The 22,533-nt window shown below is 33.0% G+C and overlaps 1 protein-coding gene across 13 annotated transcripts in view; it reads left to right on the top strand.

Annotated features, from left to right (window-relative positions):
- The window catches only part of CHD9 (chromodomain helicase DNA binding protein 9), a 229,204-nt gene that overhangs the window by 162,659 nt on the left and 44,012 nt on the right, over positions 1-22,533 (top strand). For all 13 annotated transcript variants that reach the window (XM_023726910.1, XM_004371589.2, XM_004371587.3 and 10 more), the window contains 10 exons: positions 3,823-3,999; positions 5,322-5,465; positions 5,569-5,824; positions 6,922-7,132; positions 8,880-9,075; positions 12,543-12,710; positions 13,420-13,599; positions 17,328-17,438; positions 20,299-20,495; positions 20,946-21,145. In XM_023726910.1, coding sequence (XP_023582678.1) covers positions 3,823-3,999; positions 5,322-5,465; positions 5,569-5,824; positions 6,922-7,132; positions 8,880-9,075; positions 12,543-12,710; positions 13,420-13,599; positions 17,328-17,438; positions 20,299-20,495; positions 20,946-21,145 — 1,840 coding nt within the window. The remainder of the gene's footprint in view (positions 1-3,822; positions 4,000-5,321; positions 5,466-5,568; positions 5,825-6,921; positions 7,133-8,879; positions 9,076-12,542; positions 12,711-13,419; positions 13,600-17,327; positions 17,439-20,298; positions 20,496-20,945; positions 21,146-22,533) is intronic.

Raw genomic sequence — 22,533 nt, 5'->3', positions numbered from 1 at the left:
TTTTTTAAACCAAAGTTGTCATTGTGCTAATGGTGTTTAAATACACACTCAGTTTATTTGTAGAATAATATCTGTCTCTTTTGATCTTCCTCCATTTTTTTCTTCTCTTTTTAAAATTTAACTCATGTCTTTAGTGAAGGCCATAAGTTTAAATGCCCATTGAGGTGACATCATAGGTTCTCTTTTGTGTTCCTTGGATCTTGATTTTAGACATTTGGTGTGTTGTTTTTATACTGATGCAAACATACCTTAATTCTTTTTCCTCTTTGGATTGGTTATTTCAGTACTCTAAATAGTGATTCGATGATTTTCCTCTTTCCCTGTGTCCTAAAGGTACATTTTTTCTTTTACTTTGGCCTCTTATTCTTCAAGGGATTTCCTATTTTTCTCCTGAATACAAAGATCATAAAATTAAGAGACGACAGCATAAGAAAGAATTTTCCAGCTGTAAGTTAACGCTAGAAAGCATGAAGTGCCAAGTTACAGTCTTAAGTGGGATCTTTATTAAGAAGGAAAAAAAAAATCAGTAAAAAACACAATTCCCACAAAATTATACTTTTTAATTAGAAAAGGTTTATCACTTGCCACTCTACCTCAATAATATTTATTTTTCCTTTCACTAATTCTTCTGTTCTATAAGGATCATTTTAACATATAATCAGGTCATGTGATGCGATGAAAGTAGAAATAAAGTAATGTATGTAGCCTTAATTTTGCCTTTCAATTATAACTGATTTTCTACCTATTTGAAGCTGTAAATGGATGAATTAACTGATTTTGTTCTTCCAACCTCATTTTTACTACCTACTTTCATGGTTGAAACAATTAGATTTTTATGAAATTAAGGCTGTATATAATCTTTAATTATTCTCTGTCTACCAAATACTGCCATCTTTGTTCCTTTGGAGTATATGACATCTTAGGTTATAGTCCAGTTTTCTTCATAATGTTTTATTATTCTTGATCATATGTTTGTAGACTTTTAGAGCTGTATGGTATCATAAAAATAATTTAATTCAGCTTTCTCATTTTTGTAATAGCACAACTAAAATCTTGAGAATTTAAGAGATTGTTAACAAGGTCAATTTATTTTAATATATGTCTCATGAGTTGAATATAAATATAATAGCAAAAAGCTGGAAGATTCTTGATATGTGATAAACTGAATAGTATTTATTAAATATTATACTTTATGGTAAATATTAAAGATTCTAGAAGAACATTATCTGAAGAGGTTATAAATTTCAAAAGATAAAGATGTGTCATGTAATGAGATAAATAGATCTGTACTTTATAGAAATAACTTTTAGAGTTAGCATTTTCAAATATATTTCAATATAAATCATTTGAATATGTAACTGATGCTTTTTTTGTTGTTAAATAGCTTGACATCAATGGTCGTTGGAAAATTATGCCAAAAGGTTGTAAATTGCCCTGGACGAATAACCAAGATGCTAACACTAATACCATAAACATTTATTGAGTAGTTACCATGTGCCATACATTATAATAAACAGCTTACGTGTATTATTTCACTTAATTTTTACAATACTAACTTTGTAAAATAGCTAGTACTCTCTCAATTTTAAAAAAGAGACTGAGGCATAAAGAAGTTACATAGTCTCCCCAAAATCACAGAGAAAAACGGGGATTAATAAACATAGGTCAATCCATGAAGAGCCCTCTTCTTAAAAAACACTATGGTATCAATTTAGCTGAATGTATCATATCCCAGTTTTTTTTAGAACTGAATAAATAACATAGATTTATACTTATTTTAATGATATTCTAGTAGAGTTATTTTTCAACCTAATAGCCACTTAGTGGCAAGTGTACACAATCTAAAATTAGTCTAGGTATGTTTAGGCAAAAAAGTGCACCTTCTTTCTACATTTGTTTGCCAGCCGCAACCCCCCCTCCGCCCTTCTGAGGTATTTTCGTAAGTGCTGCTATGCCAGTTTTTCTTTACATGTTACTGTAAAAAAATTAGCATAACATGCTTACGAAAATACCTCGCAGGGTATGGGGTGGTGGGCACTGTTGGCAAACACATGTAGAAGGCGCACTTTTTTTCATAAACATACAGTAATTGAGCTAATCTGAATTAATCTAAATCAGGATACATGATCTTTCTTAACCTTTTCTTTCTCTTACTCCTGGCAGTCTTAATTTTCAAGCCCATTTAAACACTTTTCTTCACTTGGATTCTAGAACTTCATGCTCTCCTTCATCACTACCTGTTTCTTCTCAAGCCCCCTTACTGGTTGCTGATCATTTTCCCTGTCTCTAACCTTTGGTGTGACCCAGGACTCAGCCTTCAGACTCTTTTCTATTTATACTCATTCTCTCAGAGATTTTGTCTTGTCTCACAGCTTTAAATACCATCTATACTGCTGGGAAGTGCCAAATTTATATCACTAACTAACCTCTTTTCTAAACAGAGTCATATCTAAACGCCTGACAACTTCACTTGGATATCTAATAGACATCTCAAATTTAACATGTCCAGAAACAGAATCCTGAACTTTATCGTTTTTGTAAATAACAACACCAATTTCCAGTTGCTCTGGCTAAAAATCCTAGAGTCAAACTTGAATCCTCTCTTTATGTCACTCCACACCTATCCATTAGCAAACTCTGTTGGCTCTACCTTCAAAATATATCCAGAACTGACACTTCTCATGGCCTCCAATGATGATCTCTTGCTTGGATTATAATGACAGCTTCTTAACTGATCTCCATAATCCTGTCCTTGGCCTCCATCACACTGTTTTCACCACAGCAACCACAGTGACTCTTTTAAAACATATGTCAGGTCATGACAGTTCTTGTCTCAAAATCCTACAGTAGCTTCTTGTTCAGAGTAAGAGCCAGTGTTTACAACAGATTTCAAGTCCCTGCACAATCTGCCTCATCTCTTCCTCACTCATTCTGTTTCAGCTACTCTGGCTTCTTTGCTATTCTTTGAATGCTGCCAAAGATACTCCCACCTTGGGGCCTTCACACTTGCTCCTTCTACCACTAATGCCTTCTTCTCTAGATATCAACTTGGCTTTCTCCCTCATCTTTAGGTCTTTGCTCAAATGTCACTTCTCAGTAATGTCCTCCCAACCATCCTATATAAAATTGCAGTGATTACCTCTGTCCCTATACTACCTATTCTACATCTTTGTTTTATTTTATTCCACAGCCCTTATCATCTTCTAATTTACTATTGTTGTTTGTTTGTTTGTTTTCTTAATGACTGTGTCCTGCATTAGAATCATTGGGGTGTGAGTTCCACTTGGGTAATTATTTTTGTCCCTATTGTTTATTGCTGTATCTCCAGGAACTAGAACGAGGTCTGGCACATAGACATTCAATAAATAATTGCTGAACAAATTATTTGGATGGCTGATTTTGCTATTAGCTACTTATTGACCATTATATGTCTGAATGTATGTACGTAGTTAATAAACATTCATGTTGAAATCTCAGCAGATTTTGTAATGATCATTTCTTTCTTCACCTAAAATTGTTAACATAACTCTCAAAAATTATAGAAAACACTTTACCAGGGAAGGCTTGTTGGGATACAGTTATAAATTATGTAAGTGTGTTGGCATCATTTTTAACAACGTTCTTGAAAACAGAGCAATCTAATACAGCTTTAATTATAAACTCCTCATTTAATGGAGTATCTATGCATATGTTAAAATGTCAGTGGAAAATGTGTTATAGCAGATGTTACTAGATGCACTTTTATGCTATTTGACATGAATTTTAAAATGCAATTAACTAAGACATTCTGACAAATTATTGTATCTGATAATAAATTTCTAGGGGCGTATCATTCGAGGAGCTTACAGATTCCAAGCCATCATCACTACTTTTGAAATGATTCTTGGAGGCTGTGGAGAACTTAATGCAATTGAATGGCGATGTGTGATTATTGATGAAGCACATAGGTTAAAAAATAAAAATTGTAAACTCCTGGAAGGTCTGAAACTCATGAATCTGGTAGGTAATTTAATGCCATTATTAATGACTTAATTCACTTTCTTAGCTATATAGTAAAATGTCAGAGAGTCATAGAGCTCATGCTAAAAACTTACTTTTTATTTTAGAATATAAATATATCTGAATACTACCTATAATAATATCAGATTTCTTGCTTTACTTACTAAGGAAAAATCATATCTGTTTTTTATGTCTTAAAATTTTTTTTAGCTTTTCTCCAAAATGCTTTAGTAATTAATTTCTAGAATTTAAAAAAAGGAGAGAAACCTCTCTACTGTTGAAAAGAAAATAAGACCATAAATTTTATGCCATAAATTCCTTAATTAAAAGGCCATTTATATGTCAAGGTTATAATATTATTCAGATGATTTATGATAGATAAAGTACCTACACAATTCTACATGCCTAACATATATTAGGAGCCCTGGTGGCACAGTGTTTAAGAGCTACCCAAAAGGTTGGTAGTTCGAATCTACCAGCTGCTCCTTGGAAACCCTGTGAGGCTCTACTCTATCTTACTGGGTCACTGTAAGTCAGAATCAACTTGACGGCAACGGGTTTAGTTTTTTTGGTAACTTACTGGTTATAATTTATAAACAGGGTTTTTAAAAATCATCTTCTTGTTTGTATGTTTGCTGCTTTCAAATAAAGATTTTATTTTATATTTTGATTTTTAATGAAACCACATAATTAGTACATGAGCACTTGAACAAATAACTCATGCAAAATTATATACAGTAAAAATTTGAAGTTCCCTGTTTTACTCCCTCTCCATCTGCCTTCCCCCGAGTCAACTTCTCTTATCCATATTTACAGTTTGGTGTGTATCTTTCTATATTACTTATTAGCATTTACATATATATGAAGATATAGGTATACAAATATGTATTGTAATCAAATTTTAATTTATAATAATTTGTAGCACCAACTATTAAAAATTTCCTGTGTTTTTTTTTCCTTCTGTTACTGCTACGGAGTCCTGGTGGCACAATGGTTAAGAGCTCGGCTGCTTACCAAAAGATCGGCAGTTCAAATCTACCAGCCGCTCCTTGGAAACCTTATGGGGCAGTCCTACTCTGTCTTATGGGGTCGCTATGAGTTGGAATTGACTCAATGGCAACGGGTTTGGTTTTTTGTTCTTTTTATTTTTTGGTTACTGGTATGTTTGTTTTTGAGGTAGAGGTGTTTTTTGAGTTGATTCTTGAAAATTATGGTCCGAAAAATACTTCCTTTTCAAACACTAAACATTTGAGAACCTAAATCAGCTTTTATATAATTTTATTACTTTGGTGTTTAATGTGAATTATTCTTGTTTTATATAGGAACACAAGGTGCTTTTGACTGGCACGCCCCTCCAAAATACAGTTGAAGAACTATTCAGTCTTCTTCATTTTCTTGAACCCTTAAGGTTTCCCTCTGAATCAACATTTATGCAAGAATTTGGGGATCTGAAAACAGAAGAACAGGTATCCTACTGCTTTTTTTAGTATCTTATCGTTGTAATTAATTTGTTTATGTGTAATTGTGTATGCACCTATGTTAAATATCTTCTTCTCATTTTTTATGCAGGTACAGAAACTTCAGGCTATCCTAAAACCAATGATGCTGAGACGATTGAAAGAAGATGTGGAGAAGAAGTTGGCACCTAAGGAAGAAACCATCATTGAAGTAGAACTTACAAACATTCAAAAGAAATACTACCGGGCTATTTTGGAGAAGAACTTTTCATTTTTATCCAAAGGAGCAGGACAAACTAATGTACCTAACTTGGTTAATACTATGATGGAGCTCAGGAAGTGCTGTAATCATCCATACCTTATTAAAGGTAGCTAGAAAGAATTACAAACAAATACCCTCTTTTATTTTAACAAATAATAATGAGTAAACAAACTACTGCTGAAGCTGTAGTGGCTGTTACAAGGAAAACTAGTGATACTGTAACTCCAACAGTGGATTTCTGAGGGATTACAGGTATTTCAAAGCCACAGGCGGTGAGAGCTGCCTTATTGCAGTGTCCCCTGTCAGCATAGTAGTTTACAATAGCAGAATTTGTGTTCAGTTTAATTTGAACTGGTTATTCCTTCTCTGATCTAATCCTCCTTGTGGACCTCTGGATTTGTTTCTTCCCCTCGTTTGCTTTCCCATTAGGTACCCCCAGTTACTGTCTCTTAATTTTTGTGCTTTAGTAATTCTTAATATTACTTCTTAAGCTCTTCTCTGTTCTCTGCCGGTTTTCTCTCTGTACGATGTTTGGATCTTTTCACTTATTCCTAGGAATAGACTCCTGATTTACTTACTTTATCTAAGATAGTGTGTTTCTTACCCCAGTAATTGAAGTCTCTTCTTGCATTTTTGGTACTCATTTATAGCTGGACAGGCTGAGGAAGGGCAGAGAGCCCCTTTAATGCTGGTCTAGACTCTGGATGAAATAATGTATCAAGGATCTGTAACATGACTTCTCCTTTAGTTTTTTCTTGTTTCCTTGTTTTAATGGCCAACTGGATGCCCATAGACACATCCAGATTAACAATGATTACCTCTGAGTGATGATCACTGTTATGATTAGTGTTTAAATATTAGGTATTTGTTTAGGAATAAATGTGTTTACTTACCTGGGTTAGGACTACAGTTCCTTTAATTCTTAATAGCATTCATTAAATATTTAGTGAACATAAATTTATGGAAAGCGTTATGACAGGTGTCTGAGGTTATTAGAAGATGCTTAGAACATTTTCCTAGCCTCAGTGGAATTACAGTCTGGTGTTAGTAGGGATTTAGTCACAAATGTGAATAATTCTAATAAAAGTAGTGTAATTATCATCAGAAAATTATGTTACAGAAGCACAGAGAAACACTAATCTGGATAAAACAGAAAGCAGTCAGGAGTTGCCTGCATTTGTGTATTGGTGTTATCTTCGACAGGTGCTGAGGAGAAAATACTTGGAGAATTTAGAGATACATATAATCCAGCTGCTTCTGATTTTCATCTTCAAGCAATGATCCAGTCTGCTGGTAAATTGGTCCTTATCGATAAGTTGCTTCCCAAAATGAAAGCAGGAGGTCATAAAGTGCTCATCTTCTCTCAGATGGTACGGTGCCTTGACATCCTGGAGGACTATCTTATACATAAAAGGTAAGGCATACTATAATCCATTGAATTATATTATGAATTATGCTAAGTATATGTTGTTAAGGTTTTTGCAGCACTGTTTTGTAACCAAGAAGCCCTGGTGGCAGAGTAGTTAAGTGCTCAATTACTAATCCAAAGGTCGGTGGTTTGAACCCACCAGCCGCTCCATAGAAGAAAGATGTGGTAGTCTGCCTCCACAAAGATCTCAGCCTTGGAAACCCTATGGAGCAGTTCTACTCTGTTCTATAAGGTCACTATGAGTCAACAGCAGTGAGGGTTCTGTAACCTCGCTTTACTCACATCTTTCTCTTTACTTATAATAAGAAGCCATTTAAACCTATGAATAAAAATTGCTTAGTATTATGTGTTATATGTTTTTTTAATATACGTGTCTTGCTATAGTAGGGGGGGCGCTAAGGAGGGTGATTAAGAAAACTTTGCAAGTTGCCGGGTATTTTGTTGACCTAGGAAAATGGGTTTATCAGTGTACATTTTACATGATTTGTAAACTTTCTGATAATTGTGTCACTTTAACTGTCTTCAAAATTGAAAACTGATTTACGATCTTTTTTGGATCTATTTCACTGTTACAATTAGAACTTTAACTCATTGCACTTTGACTTTTATCATAAACTATATGAAATTTGCGTGTGCTTTTATCTTTTCTGATTTGTTTAATATGGTTGTCTGTGTGTACATGACAGCAAGATAGTCTTAAACACGGACTAATTAGTATTTAAATAAATAGGATACGATTCTGTTACAATATTGTTACAATTTCTTTTATTAGAGTGTTAATGGCCCAATCTAATGTCAGCATACTGATACAAAAGGGAAACTGAAGATTTTAGTTAATGAATGTTGACCTGTATAGATACATAAAGGTCTATAGCAGTTTTTATTATTAGAGATTGTGTGGCTCATTTTATTTTTCATTATTATTTGTAGTTCCATTTTAGTGTTAGTGTTTCACTCCTTTTAGCCTAATTTCAGAATCTATGTTATTTTTAATTTTATACCATTTGAGTAGAAGGAAGATTAATTTGCAATATTTCTAAAAATAGCCATTTTAAAATTTTCTTGATTTCACACAGAGAACTCTGTGAAAAGATAAAGCTGTTTGTGCATGTAAATTTCCATAATAAGTTTCATGGAAAAAAAACAAGTTTGTTTATTGTTACAAGTAACATTGTTAGAAGTCACACCCCTGTTTCACAGATACTAGCGATATCAGTGGAGCTCCTGCTGAAACTGACCAATCATACATGGAAAGAAATGTCTTGAACCAGAAGAGATGTGGCCAGTGTCACATGTATACCACTTACATATAAGCATATCATCTGAGAGTAACCTGGATTAAGGATAGAGAAGAATATTTGTGTACTTATATATAAAGTCTTGTGTGCTGTTTATTATAATGAGATCAACAAATTAGTACTGTGTTTCAGGAGGTGGAAATGTGAGCTCTTGTTATTCCAGCTACCAAAAATGATACTCACTGTAATGATATTTTACCTGTACATCTGAAACAGCTCACTATTGTATTCAGGAATGCAGAGATTTTTTTTATGCTTATGTTACTTTGTATTTTCCCCTTAGCACCAACACCAAGAAGTATAAAATCATAGAAACTGTTGGGAAGCTATCGCTTCTTAATTTTATACTACACGTAATTATGTAGAAAAGCCGACTTTACATGTGATCTTCATTATATCCATCTATCTAAGTTCATTGTGTTTTCATTTGATAGGTATTTATATGAGCGAATTGATGGAAGAGTCAGAGGGAATCTACGACAAGCTGCTATAGATCGATTTAGTAAACCTGATTCAGATCGATTTGTTTTTCTTCTGTGTACCCGAGCTGGTGGATTAGGCATCAATTTAACTGCAGCTGATACATGTATAATTTTTGATTCTGATTGGAATCCTCAAAATGATCTTCAGGTAAATAAATTCTTTGACTAAGAAAATTTAAAAATACATATATAACTCTTTATGGTAATCTACTTCTTAACTTTATCTGAATAACCTAACATGTATGCTTCCCTAAAAAATATGTATGCCAAATAAAATAGGTGAAATTATTTTAATTTAATGACAATAAACTATAATAAGATGTACTTATTTATAACGTATTTTTGTGACTTCTTAAAAAGATGAGATAGCTGAAATACAGAGTATACCTAGTTGAGTACAATATTTTACTAAAGTATATTATGTGAATTTTTGAGAAGCTTAACCTCTAAGAATAACTTACTTGTAATAAGTAAAACTTTCAGAATATTAATTGCTCAAAAATAATTACTTTTCCTAATTTCATCTTAATTGTCACATGTATAGTATGCATAGACAAGAGGTATAATATAGCATGCCTTTTTACAAAATACTGTAGAAAATTAAGGCATGTGTATAATTTAAGACTACTTAGACTTCATAGACAGATGGATATTAATTAGAGTGGTAGGGTAAAAGTTTGTAGAAGATGAGCATCTAGGAGGGCTGTGAGAGAAAAAGTTTTAAGAGAAACAGTTGTTCATAATAGTTGTACTATAATTTACACTATTTTAAATAGATATAACACCAATAGTAAATTGTTACTGAGAATATACCTGGTGTAATAAAAGACAAATTTTTAAACTGCTCACTTGTGTAACTATATGTAATCTAGTTCAAAATCTCAAAGGCTTACCTAAAATTAATAGGTTAACACCCACCTGCAGATATAGGTTTGGTGGTGGATAGTTCTACATACATAGCTGTAGGAGTTGTTTATATATTAATGTAGACAATAGCGCACACAAGGGCCACAGTCAGGGCAACTTCTTAGACATAACCAAACACCTCACAGGATGAAGTTCCTAGGCTTGAAGGCAAAGGACCATAATAAACTTGGGGATCATCTACGTCAGTTAACACAATATAGTTCATAAAGATAAAATTCTGTATCCTCCTTTGATGAGTAGTGTCTGGGGTCTTAAAAGCTTGGGAGTGGCCATCTAAGATATATCTATTGGTCTCTTACTGTCTGGAGCAAAGGAGAGTGAAGAAAACCAAAGACTCAAGAGAGCAGTTAGTCCAAAGGACTAATGGAACCACATGAAGCACAGCCCACACAACCTGAAGACCAGAAGAACTAGATGGTGCCCAGCTACCACTACTGACTTCTCTGACTGGGATCACAACACTGGGTCCCAGACAGAGCAGGAGAAAAATTATAGAACAAAAAATCAAATTCACAAAAAACATCAGACTTACTGGTCTAACAGAGACTATGGCCCTAAGATACCCTTCTGCTCTGGAACTGAAGCCATTCCTGGAGACCACCTTTCAGCCAAACCCTAGTCAGGCCCGTAAAATAAAACAGTAATACCCGAGAGGAACTTGCTCCTTAGAATAACCAATTATATGAGATCAAAAGGGGCGTTTGCCCAAAAGCAAAGATGAGAAGGCAGGAAGGGATAGCAGATCAGTGCAAAAGGAAACGCAGATCCTAGGAGAGAAATGGGGAGAGTGCTGACACATTGTGGGGAATGAAACCAATGTTAATGGAACACTTTATGTACAAACTGTCGAGTGGAAAACTAATTTTCTCTGTACACTTTCACCTAATGTGCAATAAAAATTAAAAATAGTAAACCATGGACAAACTCTTTCTACGGATGGTCAGACAACAAATATTTTAGCATTTGTGGGCCACATATGGCCTCTGTCACACATCTTTGTTTTTACAGTCTTTTTTTAGAAACCATTTTTATGTAAATATAAGACCATTCTTCAAATATAAAAACCATTCTTAGTTGGCAGGCTGGATTTAGCCCATAGGCCTTAGTTTGCCAATTCCTAGGTTAAACCTTTGGAATGCATGTTTTATGCTTACAAATGACCACAGGGATGTAATATTCTAAAAGTTCGTTTAAAATAAAATCACATTGTTAGAACCTGAGGAGAAACTGCAAAAACTGTACTGAATCCTCCAACTTCTCTCTCACCTCTCTCTCAGTTGGTTTTTCCAACTGCTAGTCTTTATAAAGACCCTTATAAAGTGTTAAAAAGCAAAAATGTCACTTTGAGGACTAAGGTGCACCAGGTCCAAGCCATGGTATTTTCCATCACCTCATGTGCATGTAAAAGCTATACACTGAATAAGGAGGACCAAAGAAGAATCGATGCCTTTGAATTATGATGTTGGCAATATTCTTTTTTGCCAACATCATAATTCAAAAGAATATTGACTACACCATGGACTGCCAGAAGAATGAACAAATCTATCTTGGAAGAAATATAGCCAGAATGCTTCTTAGAAGCAAGGATGGTGAGACTTCATCACACATACTTTGAACGTGTTATCAGGAGGGACCAGTCCCTGGAGAAGGACCTCATGCTTGTTAGAGGGTGATGAGAAAGAGGAAGACCCTCAATGAGATGGATTGGCACAGTGGCTGTAGGCATAACAATGACTACGAGGATGGTGCAGGACTGGGCAGTATTTTTGTGCTGTTGTATATAAGGTCATTATGAGTCAGAGCCAACTCGACAGCACCTAACAACAGGAAGTCGTTATAGACTTACAAAAATTTTGGTCTCTTATACTTTCTCTAGTCCTAGAGCATTGTTCATTCAAGATTCTGAGTTCCAAGGGGCACAGAGTAGATATGGATAGACTAAAGATGTCAACAGTGGGCATAGAATTAATGTGATGCTATCTGTAAATTTTAAAAACCACAATTCATGATTTAATCTTTATAAAGATAATACAGGCATGGTTAAGAATTTAGGGAATGCCTGTCGAGTCTTTACAGTATTTCAAGTCAAGATTTATCATACAAATTTTAAGTTTAATGGGAACTCAAGATATAATATGTAGCTTTTATGTAGTCTCTGACATCCCCATCTCCAACATCTCTAAATATTGAAGAATTAGTTCTTTCTCTGTTTAAATAAATTTAGGTCTCCAGAGTTATTCGCCTTAGGTTTTTTAGTTTGTTTATTTGCCTTCTCTCAGAATTGCCCAGCTTAACTAAAATATATGGAAAAGATTATTGACAGTATAGTAAAAAAAAAATTTAAGGGTTGGATTTTAAGTCTTCATACCTTGAGTTGCTATCAGCTAAAAATCTGTTCATAGATAGAATTCATGGGTCTTTCTAGAATTATACTGACAGCATCCCCTTTAAAAACCTGTTTGTGAAGATATACTCTCATTGAAATATAAGCTTAAAATTTAACTTATTGCAAATTGTGGAATCCTTTCTCGTTCTAGGAAATCCTACCTTAATTTCTAGAAAATTATTGAAGCTAGTTCAAAGCAAGAGTGTCTAAAAATTCTTATATACTTTTATATTCCTTCAGGATAGTTTACTATTAAATGACTTTTGTGAAATAAAAATCTATAACTTTTCATTTTTTTATAGGCCCAAGCTCGTTGCCACAGAATTGGTCAGAACAAAGCAGTTAAAGTCTACCGACTAGTAACTCGTAACTCATATGAAAGAGAGATGTTTGACCGAGCCAGCCTGAAACTGGGTCTAGATAAGGCTGTGTTACAGAGCATGAGTGGAAGAGAAAGTAGTGTTGGTGGTGTATGTATATTTTCTTTTTCACTTGAAGTTTATGTGGGTTTTTTTGTACATTTAATTTTACCTTGGGTAGTGTATCATTTAGTTTTGCATGATACTGAATACTGAATAATATTCTTTTATGATAGGAGGCATTTTCAGAATAGAGCTGTGCTTACATAACACTTTTGAATCCTGTCCTGTCTGTATAGCTCCATGCTTATGAATTCTAAAGATGTGTTTAAAAAATAGAAATTCTTTGCTCTCTTTTTAAGACATATGCATTATGGCATAGGAAAATAAAATTTGTGTAATTTTCTGCATTATTTCCATAAATTGTTTTTAAATTATTTTTTAGTGTCAGTCTGTTAGCATTGGCTTTTCCTTATTGTAAATGATTTTTTTGGCATTTTTTTCCTCAGGATTCTTTTATCTTGTTATTGCTACAATATTTGAATCCTAGTAAAAAAAAAACCTAGATAGGTTTCTGGCCTCTTAGGGTTTGTTTTACTGAAGAAGCCATTTTAGGTGTACGGATAATTCTTATTTTAAAGATACTCGGTAAAGAAGAGTGAACAATTTCACTGTTTTCAGAAAATTTTCTTTTATTTGCATCCCAAATCCCAAGTGCTGTTTAAACTTTACTTCTGTGTTCCTTGACATTTTTTAGGATGTTTTCTCATTTTATGAACTTTTTAAAAAATGATTGTTACCAAAATTATTTTCTCTTCAGATTCAACAGCTTTCTAAAAAAGAAATAGAAGACCTGCTTCGGAGAGGTGCATATGGTGCTATTATGGAGGAAGAAGATGAAGGCTCTAAATTCTGTGAAGAGGATATTGATCAGATTTTACAACGTCGTACAAAAACTATTACAATTGAATCAGAAGGACGTGGGTCAACATTTGCCAAGGTAACAGTGAGTGCTATTTGATATATATGCCATCAATATTCACATCTTCACTACTGAAAAAATTTAGCTGTCTCTTAACCTGCTAATTATTTTCAGAGGTTCTACTTAATGTTCAAATAGACTGAATTAATTCAAAAACTATAGGTAACATACTCTTTTGCTGTGTCTTTTCTGATCTCTGATATCAAATTTCATGTGTACTCTTCACATCCTAGTGAAATGGAATAAGGGTAATAACTGGAAATAGTTCTAAATATTAATCAAAGTAGATATGAAATCAAAGAAATTTAGAAATCAAAGAACATATATGCCAAAGTCAGAGCAAAACATAAATAATCACGTCGGAGGTTGTCATCTTACATTAACTTGTAGTAATTTAAAGTACTAAAAGAAAAGAATGAATTGCTTATTTCAGTTACCGTTTAAATCTTATTTGGGGGAATAAATTAAATTTGTGTCTTGAGAGGAAGCATTAATAAGTGTTCATCCTACACATCTACCCTGTTTGGAGAAAACTTTAAAAGTTTACTTACCGACTTTATATTCCTTTTTTAATGGTAAATCTATATCTTGCATTAATCTGAAGAGGTTTTGTTTTGTTTTGTTTTTTAATTTCAGTGTCCTGTACGGACTCATAGAGATTTTTCTCCTTTCTACTTTGCTTCCTTTCTACGTTTTCCTCCTTCTACATTTGCTACTTTCTGTTGTACGAAGATGGATTTCACCATTTAAAAGGCTTCTCTTGAAAATAATAAAGGGAAGGCCACATTTTAAGAAAGATGATTTTGGGAGGAGCTAGGATATTAGAATTTAACATTTGAAAATAGTAAACCTGTATTTGATGTGCTTTTTCATAACAGGTATTTTATTTTTGTAGGCTTTAATCCATTGTCGCAATCCTGGAGAATTGTGTCATTCATCTTGATAATAGGTTATATGTCAATTAACAATTGTGTCTTAAATTATTTAGAATTTTAGAAAGTTTTTAGTTGGAAAATAAATTTACCCTTATAACGAATGTAACAGAAGCTAATCATGAAGTTTAGCTCGTTGCAGAGAAATTATTTCAAATATCAAGTTCCCTTTTTTTTTTTACTATTTAATGACTTTTCATTTTAAATGTTCTCCAGTTCTTGTAAAGCTCGTTTGCTAGATTGTTAAATCTTGAGAGGTATGTATCATAGAAGCCACAGTATAAAATAAAACCCTATGAACTTAATTTGGTGAACTTTTTACTGTTCATAAAAATTGATGAGTTTATATTGATAAAGATTTGAAAGTAAGGCTTTTATATACTCTCAGTTATGACAAATTCATTTCTTAAATAATAAGATGAAGTCCCCTCATACTAAAATAATTACTTGGGCCTAGTAGTTAGGTGTCTGTCCCTCATAGCTTCTCATTCATACCAACATGACGAATTGTCAAAATATACTTATTTTTAGGTAAATTATGATGACTGTCTAGTTTTTATTTTATCAAACTTTCATCCTTCAAGTTAGCAATGAGTTTTTATAATATGCGGTTTATCATAATATGTGTCTTATTATGTTAGTTTCCTATTGTCTCTGTAATAAATCACCACAAATTTAGTGACTTAAAACAGCACAAGTTTGTTCTCTTTCCAGTTCTAGAGGGCAGAAGTCCCAACTGAGTCTTACTTGGCTCAAATCAAGGTGTTGGCAGGACTGGTTCCTGGAGTTTCCAAGGGAAAATCCCTTTCTAGTCTCTTCTAGCTTCTAAAGCTGCCTGCATTCTTTGGCTTGTGGGCATATTACTCCAGTCTCTGGTTTTGTCATCACATGGCCTTTTCCTCTGCTGTAGTCCAATCTCCCTCTGCCTCTTATAAGGACACTTGTGATTACATTTAGGGCCCACACAGATAATCCAGAATAATCTCCCCATTTCAGTGTCCTTAGTTTATTCATGTGTGAAAAGTCTCTTAGTCGCTTTTACCATGTGAGGTTAACATTCACAAGGTTCCAAGGATTAGGACCTGGATATCTTTGGAGGCCATTATTCAACTTACCACACTCACCATTTAAAAGAAATTTAAAAATCACTATATCTAGGTAGTTCAGTAGTATTAAAGCTATTCAGAGCAAACTCCCCCTCCCCAAAAAGGAATTTAAATTCATTTCATTAAAGCATTTATTCCTGTTACTTCTTCTATTTTGTAACTATACTAGTATAATTCACATTTTTAAACATTTATAATATTTAAATACTAGCTGTATACAGATTTCTTAATAACCCACCCTCAGAAGAATGCTAGATGGAATGAATGTACTTACTATTTGATATGCAATATCATGACCAGAATCTTAAAGTTCAGCAAGAAGAATGTAGGATTTTAATTTTGTTCTTATACATTTTTTAGAAGTTTTATAATTTATAAAATATAAATGTAGACAGAATAGTTTAATGGAACTAGCTTTGTCAGCTCATGCTAAACTTTTTTCATCATTACCTCACCCATCTTTCATATCATTTTGACGCAAATCCCAGATATCATAGCATCTATATATCATCATATCTTCTATAAATATTTTCATATGTATCTTTAGAAATTAAAAACATTTTTAGCATAACCACAATACTATTTTTCACATTTAGTATCACCAATTATCTGGTATTCAAACTTTCATTTATTGTGAATGTCATAAATGCTTTGTTTTCTTTTAATAGTTTTATTATCTTTTTAAATGTGTAATTATCTGCATTTTTAAATCCCATTAAGAAAAAAAAAATTAATGACGATTTTTATCTCTTGATTATGTCTCAGATAACTAGGTGTTATCTTAAAGTCATTTACCAATTACATTCTTCTTCGAAAATCATTTTATTTAACCATAATCCATTCATTGTTATGAGATTTGGCATGCATTTTCCAGGAACTTTTTTTTCTTAAAGCATTTGTATTTTCACTGTTTCTTTCATTTATATAAAGCACGTCGACTTTTCTTTGACTTGGCATATCTATTTCTAGGGACTTAACGTTGAAATTAATGATAATTAGTCTACAAATTATAGTTTTCAACTATAATATCTAAAGTTTCTTCTAACTAAAAATTTTATAATCTCTACAATATTTTAAAAAATAAAGTATATTTTCTTCTTTTGCTCCTCTATATTTTCTTAAAGTTTTATAATTATGCAATGTTTTTGTGGTAAGGAGAAAAGTGTTGTTTTTTTCTTGTTTTTGTTTTAAAGACAGTGATTCATTTTTCTTCATTTACCATATCCTATACTGCATTTTCTTAAGGAGATGTATCTACCTAAAGATGTGATGGAAATAAAATACAAGTATACCAGAAAATAGAACTGTATAGTACAGGCATATTTTGAAATTCGTATTTTAACCTAATATCTCGATAATTCATCTGGTGTCTTTAGAAAGCATGTATCTGTCCTGTGTCGTTTCCTGGCCAATAAGAAGATTTGATCCTTGCTTATCAAAAGTTTAAGAGTTAACCAGCGGTAATAACTTACTTAACTCTGCTGCTATGATTCTAGCCTGTGTTGATACTAAGCTGTTTACCTTAAAAAGATGCTGTGCTTTGTTTCAAACCATTGCACTTGAAATATCCATTGAATATATGTATATATGCTGAATTCAGATTGTATCCATAGTCAGTGTGAGGAGATTGTCTTTTAAATACACTTTAATAGATTTTTTTTTTCCCTCTAAGCTTGAAAACATTTTGAAAATTGCATTACTATTTCAGGCAAGTTTTGTGGCCTCTGGGAACCGGACAGATATTTCCTTAGATGATCCCAACTTCTGGCAGAAATGGGCTAAAAAGGCAGAAATAGATATAGATGCCATCAGTGGCAGAGTAAGTATTTCTCTTCCTCTAAAAAAAAATCACCTCTTAGGGAGTATGCTTTGGAAATATTATTGTAATATTTAAAGATGTTCAATTATGCAGTCAGTGAAATAACTTTTGTATAAATACATTTTGGAGTAGTAGAGTGATCACACATTAAATCAGGCAGTGCTTCAGTGTAATACTTTTGAGGTCTGTCATAGAGTTGCTTTTTTAATTTTTAAAAACATCTTCAAGACCATGGGTTATATATATTTTGCTCTTTTGCTTTGTTTTCTTGGTGTCACTGTTTTAGTGTCAGATCCCATTAATGATGATCCAGGCAAATACAAAAGAAAAAAAAGGTAGTCAAGAAAGTGGATTTTTAAGAAGCTTCCTTTAATACTTACTTAGTTCTAAAGAAAAAAGGAAGTGGGGGAGCTAAAACTGAATTCATGGAAGTGATAATAATAGTATAGCTATTCACCTTCTAAGACACTTGTCTAATAATTATACAGGAATCCAGTGAGCCTTACTCACCATCAAACTAACAGCTAAACGATTAAATTAATGTTCTATTAAGCATTGATGTATCAGATCTTCTTTTGATAGATGGCCTTGAAAAATGTAAAGCTTTACATTTGGCAGGAATAAAATCACTGCCATCTTGAATCATTGTTAATTTATTTTAGAAATGTATGTAATTCCCTATGAAACAAGTAAATTTGAAAAGATAGTTCTAAAAATAACATTTTTTAGAAAACGGTTTATGTGTCTACAAAGGCACAGGAATCTGTAAAACACTTAAAATTCATAAATGAGTTTAGTGAATTAATTGGATAGAAGATAAATATATTTTCTAGCCTTCCTAAATATAAAATAAAAGAAAGTTCAGTGCAAGTGGAGATCTACTTCAGCAGGAAAAAGATATACAAAATTTAAGAATATATTTAAAGATAGATGTGTAGGACTTCAATAAAGTGAAATACCAAATTGGGAGGGAGATTTGTCAGTGAGAAAGAAAAATCTACATATTTTGAACATTTTAACAAAGTAAGTTTATAAACAGAAATTTTAACTCATAGACTTAAAGCAACCCAAATCAAAATGTTAATAATTTTTTCTTATAACTAGACAAAATATTTCTGAAATTCCCCCTGATAAATGTTGTACAATGATATTGACTGCAGCATCATTTGTTATACCAAAAACTTAGATAGTAATTAAATCCTCTATACTGGAGGGATAGTATATTATGCTGTCTAGTGCAGTAATTAGAAAGAGTTACGTAGATATATAGTTAAATTAAAAATCAAGAGAGGGAGATACCGAACAATACTTATGGGATGATGTTTAATTATGATTTTTTCACAAGTATATGTTTGTTATACACACACTAATACACATTTATGTGTGTGGATCCAACAAGAGCACGCTATGCGCCAGGACCATTCTTATATTAGGACTAAGTGATGAACAAGACAGACAAATCCCTGCTTTTATAGAGCGTACATTCTGGTGATGAAGACAGATAAAAAGCAGTAAATTAATATATATGATACTTTTAGATGGTGAAGAAAATAAAACAGAGAGGATAGAAAACACCTGTAGGAGCAGACATAGCATTAGGTAAAATGGTCAAGGGATGTCACTTGGGGGTGACATTTGTGCTGAGACTTGAATGATCAGAAGCCAGAAATACAAAGACATGGAGAAAAGCTTTCCAGGCATAGGAGACAAGTCCAAAAGTCTTCAAGTGGAAATGAGCTTAGGGTATTCCAGAAACAGACAGAAGATATTGTGGTGGGATATAGGGAGTTAATTGAGAGTTGTCATAGGTAAGGACAGAGGCCATAGACAAGGGTCAAATCAATAGGGCCGTGTAGGTTATCTTAAAAAGTTAAGGATTTTATAAATAAACATATAGTTATTTAATACTTGTGTAATTACATTTTTTAAATTATGCATTGTGAAAAATAGTAAGGAATTTTCTAAAAATATATTAAAGACAGGCCAGCATTACTTACTATATGTTAAAATATCAAAATATATTAAAATATGAAGAAACAGTATAATTTAAGTAATGATACTGAAAGCTGTAATCTAACTACAAGTAATGATCATGAAAGATGAAGAACAAAGAACAGAATGATAAGAACAGAAAAAATAAGACTTTAATAGGGAAATAGAGAAGGAGGGTTATTTAATAAATGATTATTAAGATACTGGGTTAGCATCAGGAGAAGCATTAGATCTACACCTTATTATTATAATATACTCTATACCAAGTAAACTCCAATTCGTGATAAAATTTTTAAAAATTTCTTTATTTAAATCAAAAGTATAAAAAATAGAAGAAAATCGATTTTTCTTTAGCATATAACTCTTTTGGAAAGCACTGAAACTACATGCTTCTAGATCTATAAAATATTCATGACCTTTGACCAATATTTCCATTCCTGGATATTTTCCTTCTTTGGGACTTATCTTTAGAATAGACTTATATCACAAACATTTATTTTAAAATTTGGAAACAATCTAAATTAAATTATAAATGAATTAGTTAAAGACAATTATGCTTAAATTTAGTTTTAAATAATGTTTATTATAGCATTACAGTAAGTTTTAAATTAATAATAAAGCAAAATACCAGATATTTATCCTGAGACTATAAAGTTATAAAATTCCATATGTATTGTACTAAGATTTTTAAAGAAGCATACACATTTTTTTCAGTTGATTTGGTAAATTGGCAGAACTGTAAATAATTTCTTTTTTTCCCACTGTCTTTAATTACTTTATTTGTACAACTTCAGAAGTGAAATTATAAAACATTGTTATAAGCAAAATCATAAAAGAATCCTCATGTAATAGCTGTTAAATTTTACAGAACAGCTTGGTTATTGACACTCCAAGAATTAGGAAGCAAACAAGACCCTTTAGTGCCACAAAAGATGAATTGGCTGAGTTATCTGAAGCTGAAAGTGAAGGAGATGAAAAGCCCAAACTCCGGAGACCGTGTGATCGTTCCAATGGCTATGGAAGAACTGAATGCTTTAGAGTAGAGAAGAATCTGCTAGTTTATGGGTAAAATATTTTTAATGTCTATTGTAAGTAGTCTGATATATAAAGTCACAGAAAACCTATACTGTTTTCTAGTATATTTTTATTTTGTTACTGATTAATAACGTCTGCTTAAGAGTAGCCTGAATTTCTGTTTAACTTATTTTTAAAAGCAGAATGATGGGATATCACAAGAGTTTAAATTATAAATGTATCCTCAAAGTCAAACTCCTAGTTGTTCTCATATTTGCATATTCAGTAATACCAATCGGAGAATGCTATTGAATAAAATATACTAGAAATTACTGTACTGTGGCTCTGCATTTTACTCATGGGGGTGCGGGGGAAGCTTCATTAGGCAAATCATATTAATGACAAAATATTTTTAACTGTTTTTAGAGCCTTTATCCATGAGTTACCATTTTTCTTTTTAACGAGTTGATATTAATGTACGTATATCTTTTTTTTAACTAGGTGGGGCCGATGGAGAGAGATTCTCTCTCATGGCCGTTTTAAAAGGCAACTGAATGAGCATGATGTTGAGATAATTTGCCGAGCCCTTTTAGCATATTGCCTTGTTCACTACCGAGGAGATGAGAAAATTAAAGGGTTCATATGGGATCTCATTACGCCAACTGAAGATGGGCAAACAAGGGAGCTGCAAAATCATCTAGGTGAGAACGTTGCTTTCTTTTAAAGTTTGTATAAGTAGTATTTAACATTATTCTCCAAAAAAATATTAAAGAATTACAGATAATGTTAAAGAGTCTTAACTTCCACCTCCCAATTCAACTTCCAACTTCAAAAACATACCCATGTTATCGGTTTGGTGGGTTTTACATATTTGTATTGGTTTGCAAGTTATTGACCCGATAGTATGTCTTAGACATCTTTCTATCTGTGTTCATGGAAACCAAGGAATCTGTAAAACACTTTTAAAATTCATCTCATTTTTTAAAATCCTGCTTAGTATTCGGTAGCATGGATATGCTGTAATTTATTTAATATCTCCTTTAAAAATGGGCATTTAGGTAATTTCCACAAGGAGCCCTGGTGGCACAGTAGTTAAGCACTTGGCTACTAAACATAAGGTTGACAGTTTGAACCTATCAGCTGTTCTGTGGGACAAAGATGTGGCAGTCTGCTTCCGTGAAGATTACAGCCTTGGAAACCCTACAGGACAATTCTACTCTGTCCTGTAGAGTCACTGAGAGTTGGAATAAACTCAATGGCAACAGGTTAGGGGTTTTTTTTGGTTTGTTTTTTGGGTTTTAGGTAGTTTTCAATTTTAGACAATTAAAAAAACAAGTTACACTGAAGAACCTTGTATTCCTCCGTGTACACAGAAGTAAATGTTTCACTGATACCAGTTTCAAGAAAGGAATTATGTAAAGAGCCATCACACGAATAGATATATGCACACCCATGTTCACTGCAGCACTGTTCACGATAACAAAAAGATGGATACAACCTAGGTGCCCATCAATGGATGAATGGATAAACAAATTATGGTATATTCACACAATGGAAGATTATGCAATGATAAAGAACAGTGATGAAGCCGTGAAACATCTTATAACATGGACGAATCTGGAGGGCATTATGCTAAGTGAATTTAGTCACAGAAGGGCAAATATCGTATAAGACCACTATTATAAGAACTCAAGAAAAGGTTTAAACCTAGAAGAAAACATTCTTTGATGGTTACGAGGGTGGGGAGGGAGGGTGAGGGTTATTCACTAACTAGATAGTAGACAAGAATTATCTTAGGTGACGGGAAGGACAGCACGCGCTACAGGGGAAGTCAGCACAACGGGACTAAACCAAAGCTAAAAAGTTTCCTGAATACAGCCAAACACTTCAAGGGACAGAGTACAGGGGTGGGGGGTCTGGGGACCATGCTTTCAGGGGACATCTAGGTCAATTGGCATAACAAAGTTTATAAAGAAAATGTTCTGCATCCTACTTTGGTGAGTGGCATCTGGGGTCTTAAAAGCTAGCGAGCGGCCATCTGAGATTCATCAATTGGTCCCAACCACCTGGAGTAAAGGAGAATGAAGAA

This window comes from Trichechus manatus, unplaced genomic scaffold, assembly GCF_000243295.1.
Source record: "Trichechus manatus latirostris isolate Lorelei unplaced genomic scaffold, TriManLat1.0 scaffold00014, whole genome shotgun sequence".
Taxonomy (NCBI): Eukaryota; Metazoa; Chordata; class Mammalia; order Sirenia; family Trichechidae; genus Trichechus; species Trichechus manatus.
The sequence above is the reverse complement of the archived record's forward strand: the minus strand, read 5'-3'. Positions and strand labels throughout refer to the sequence as shown.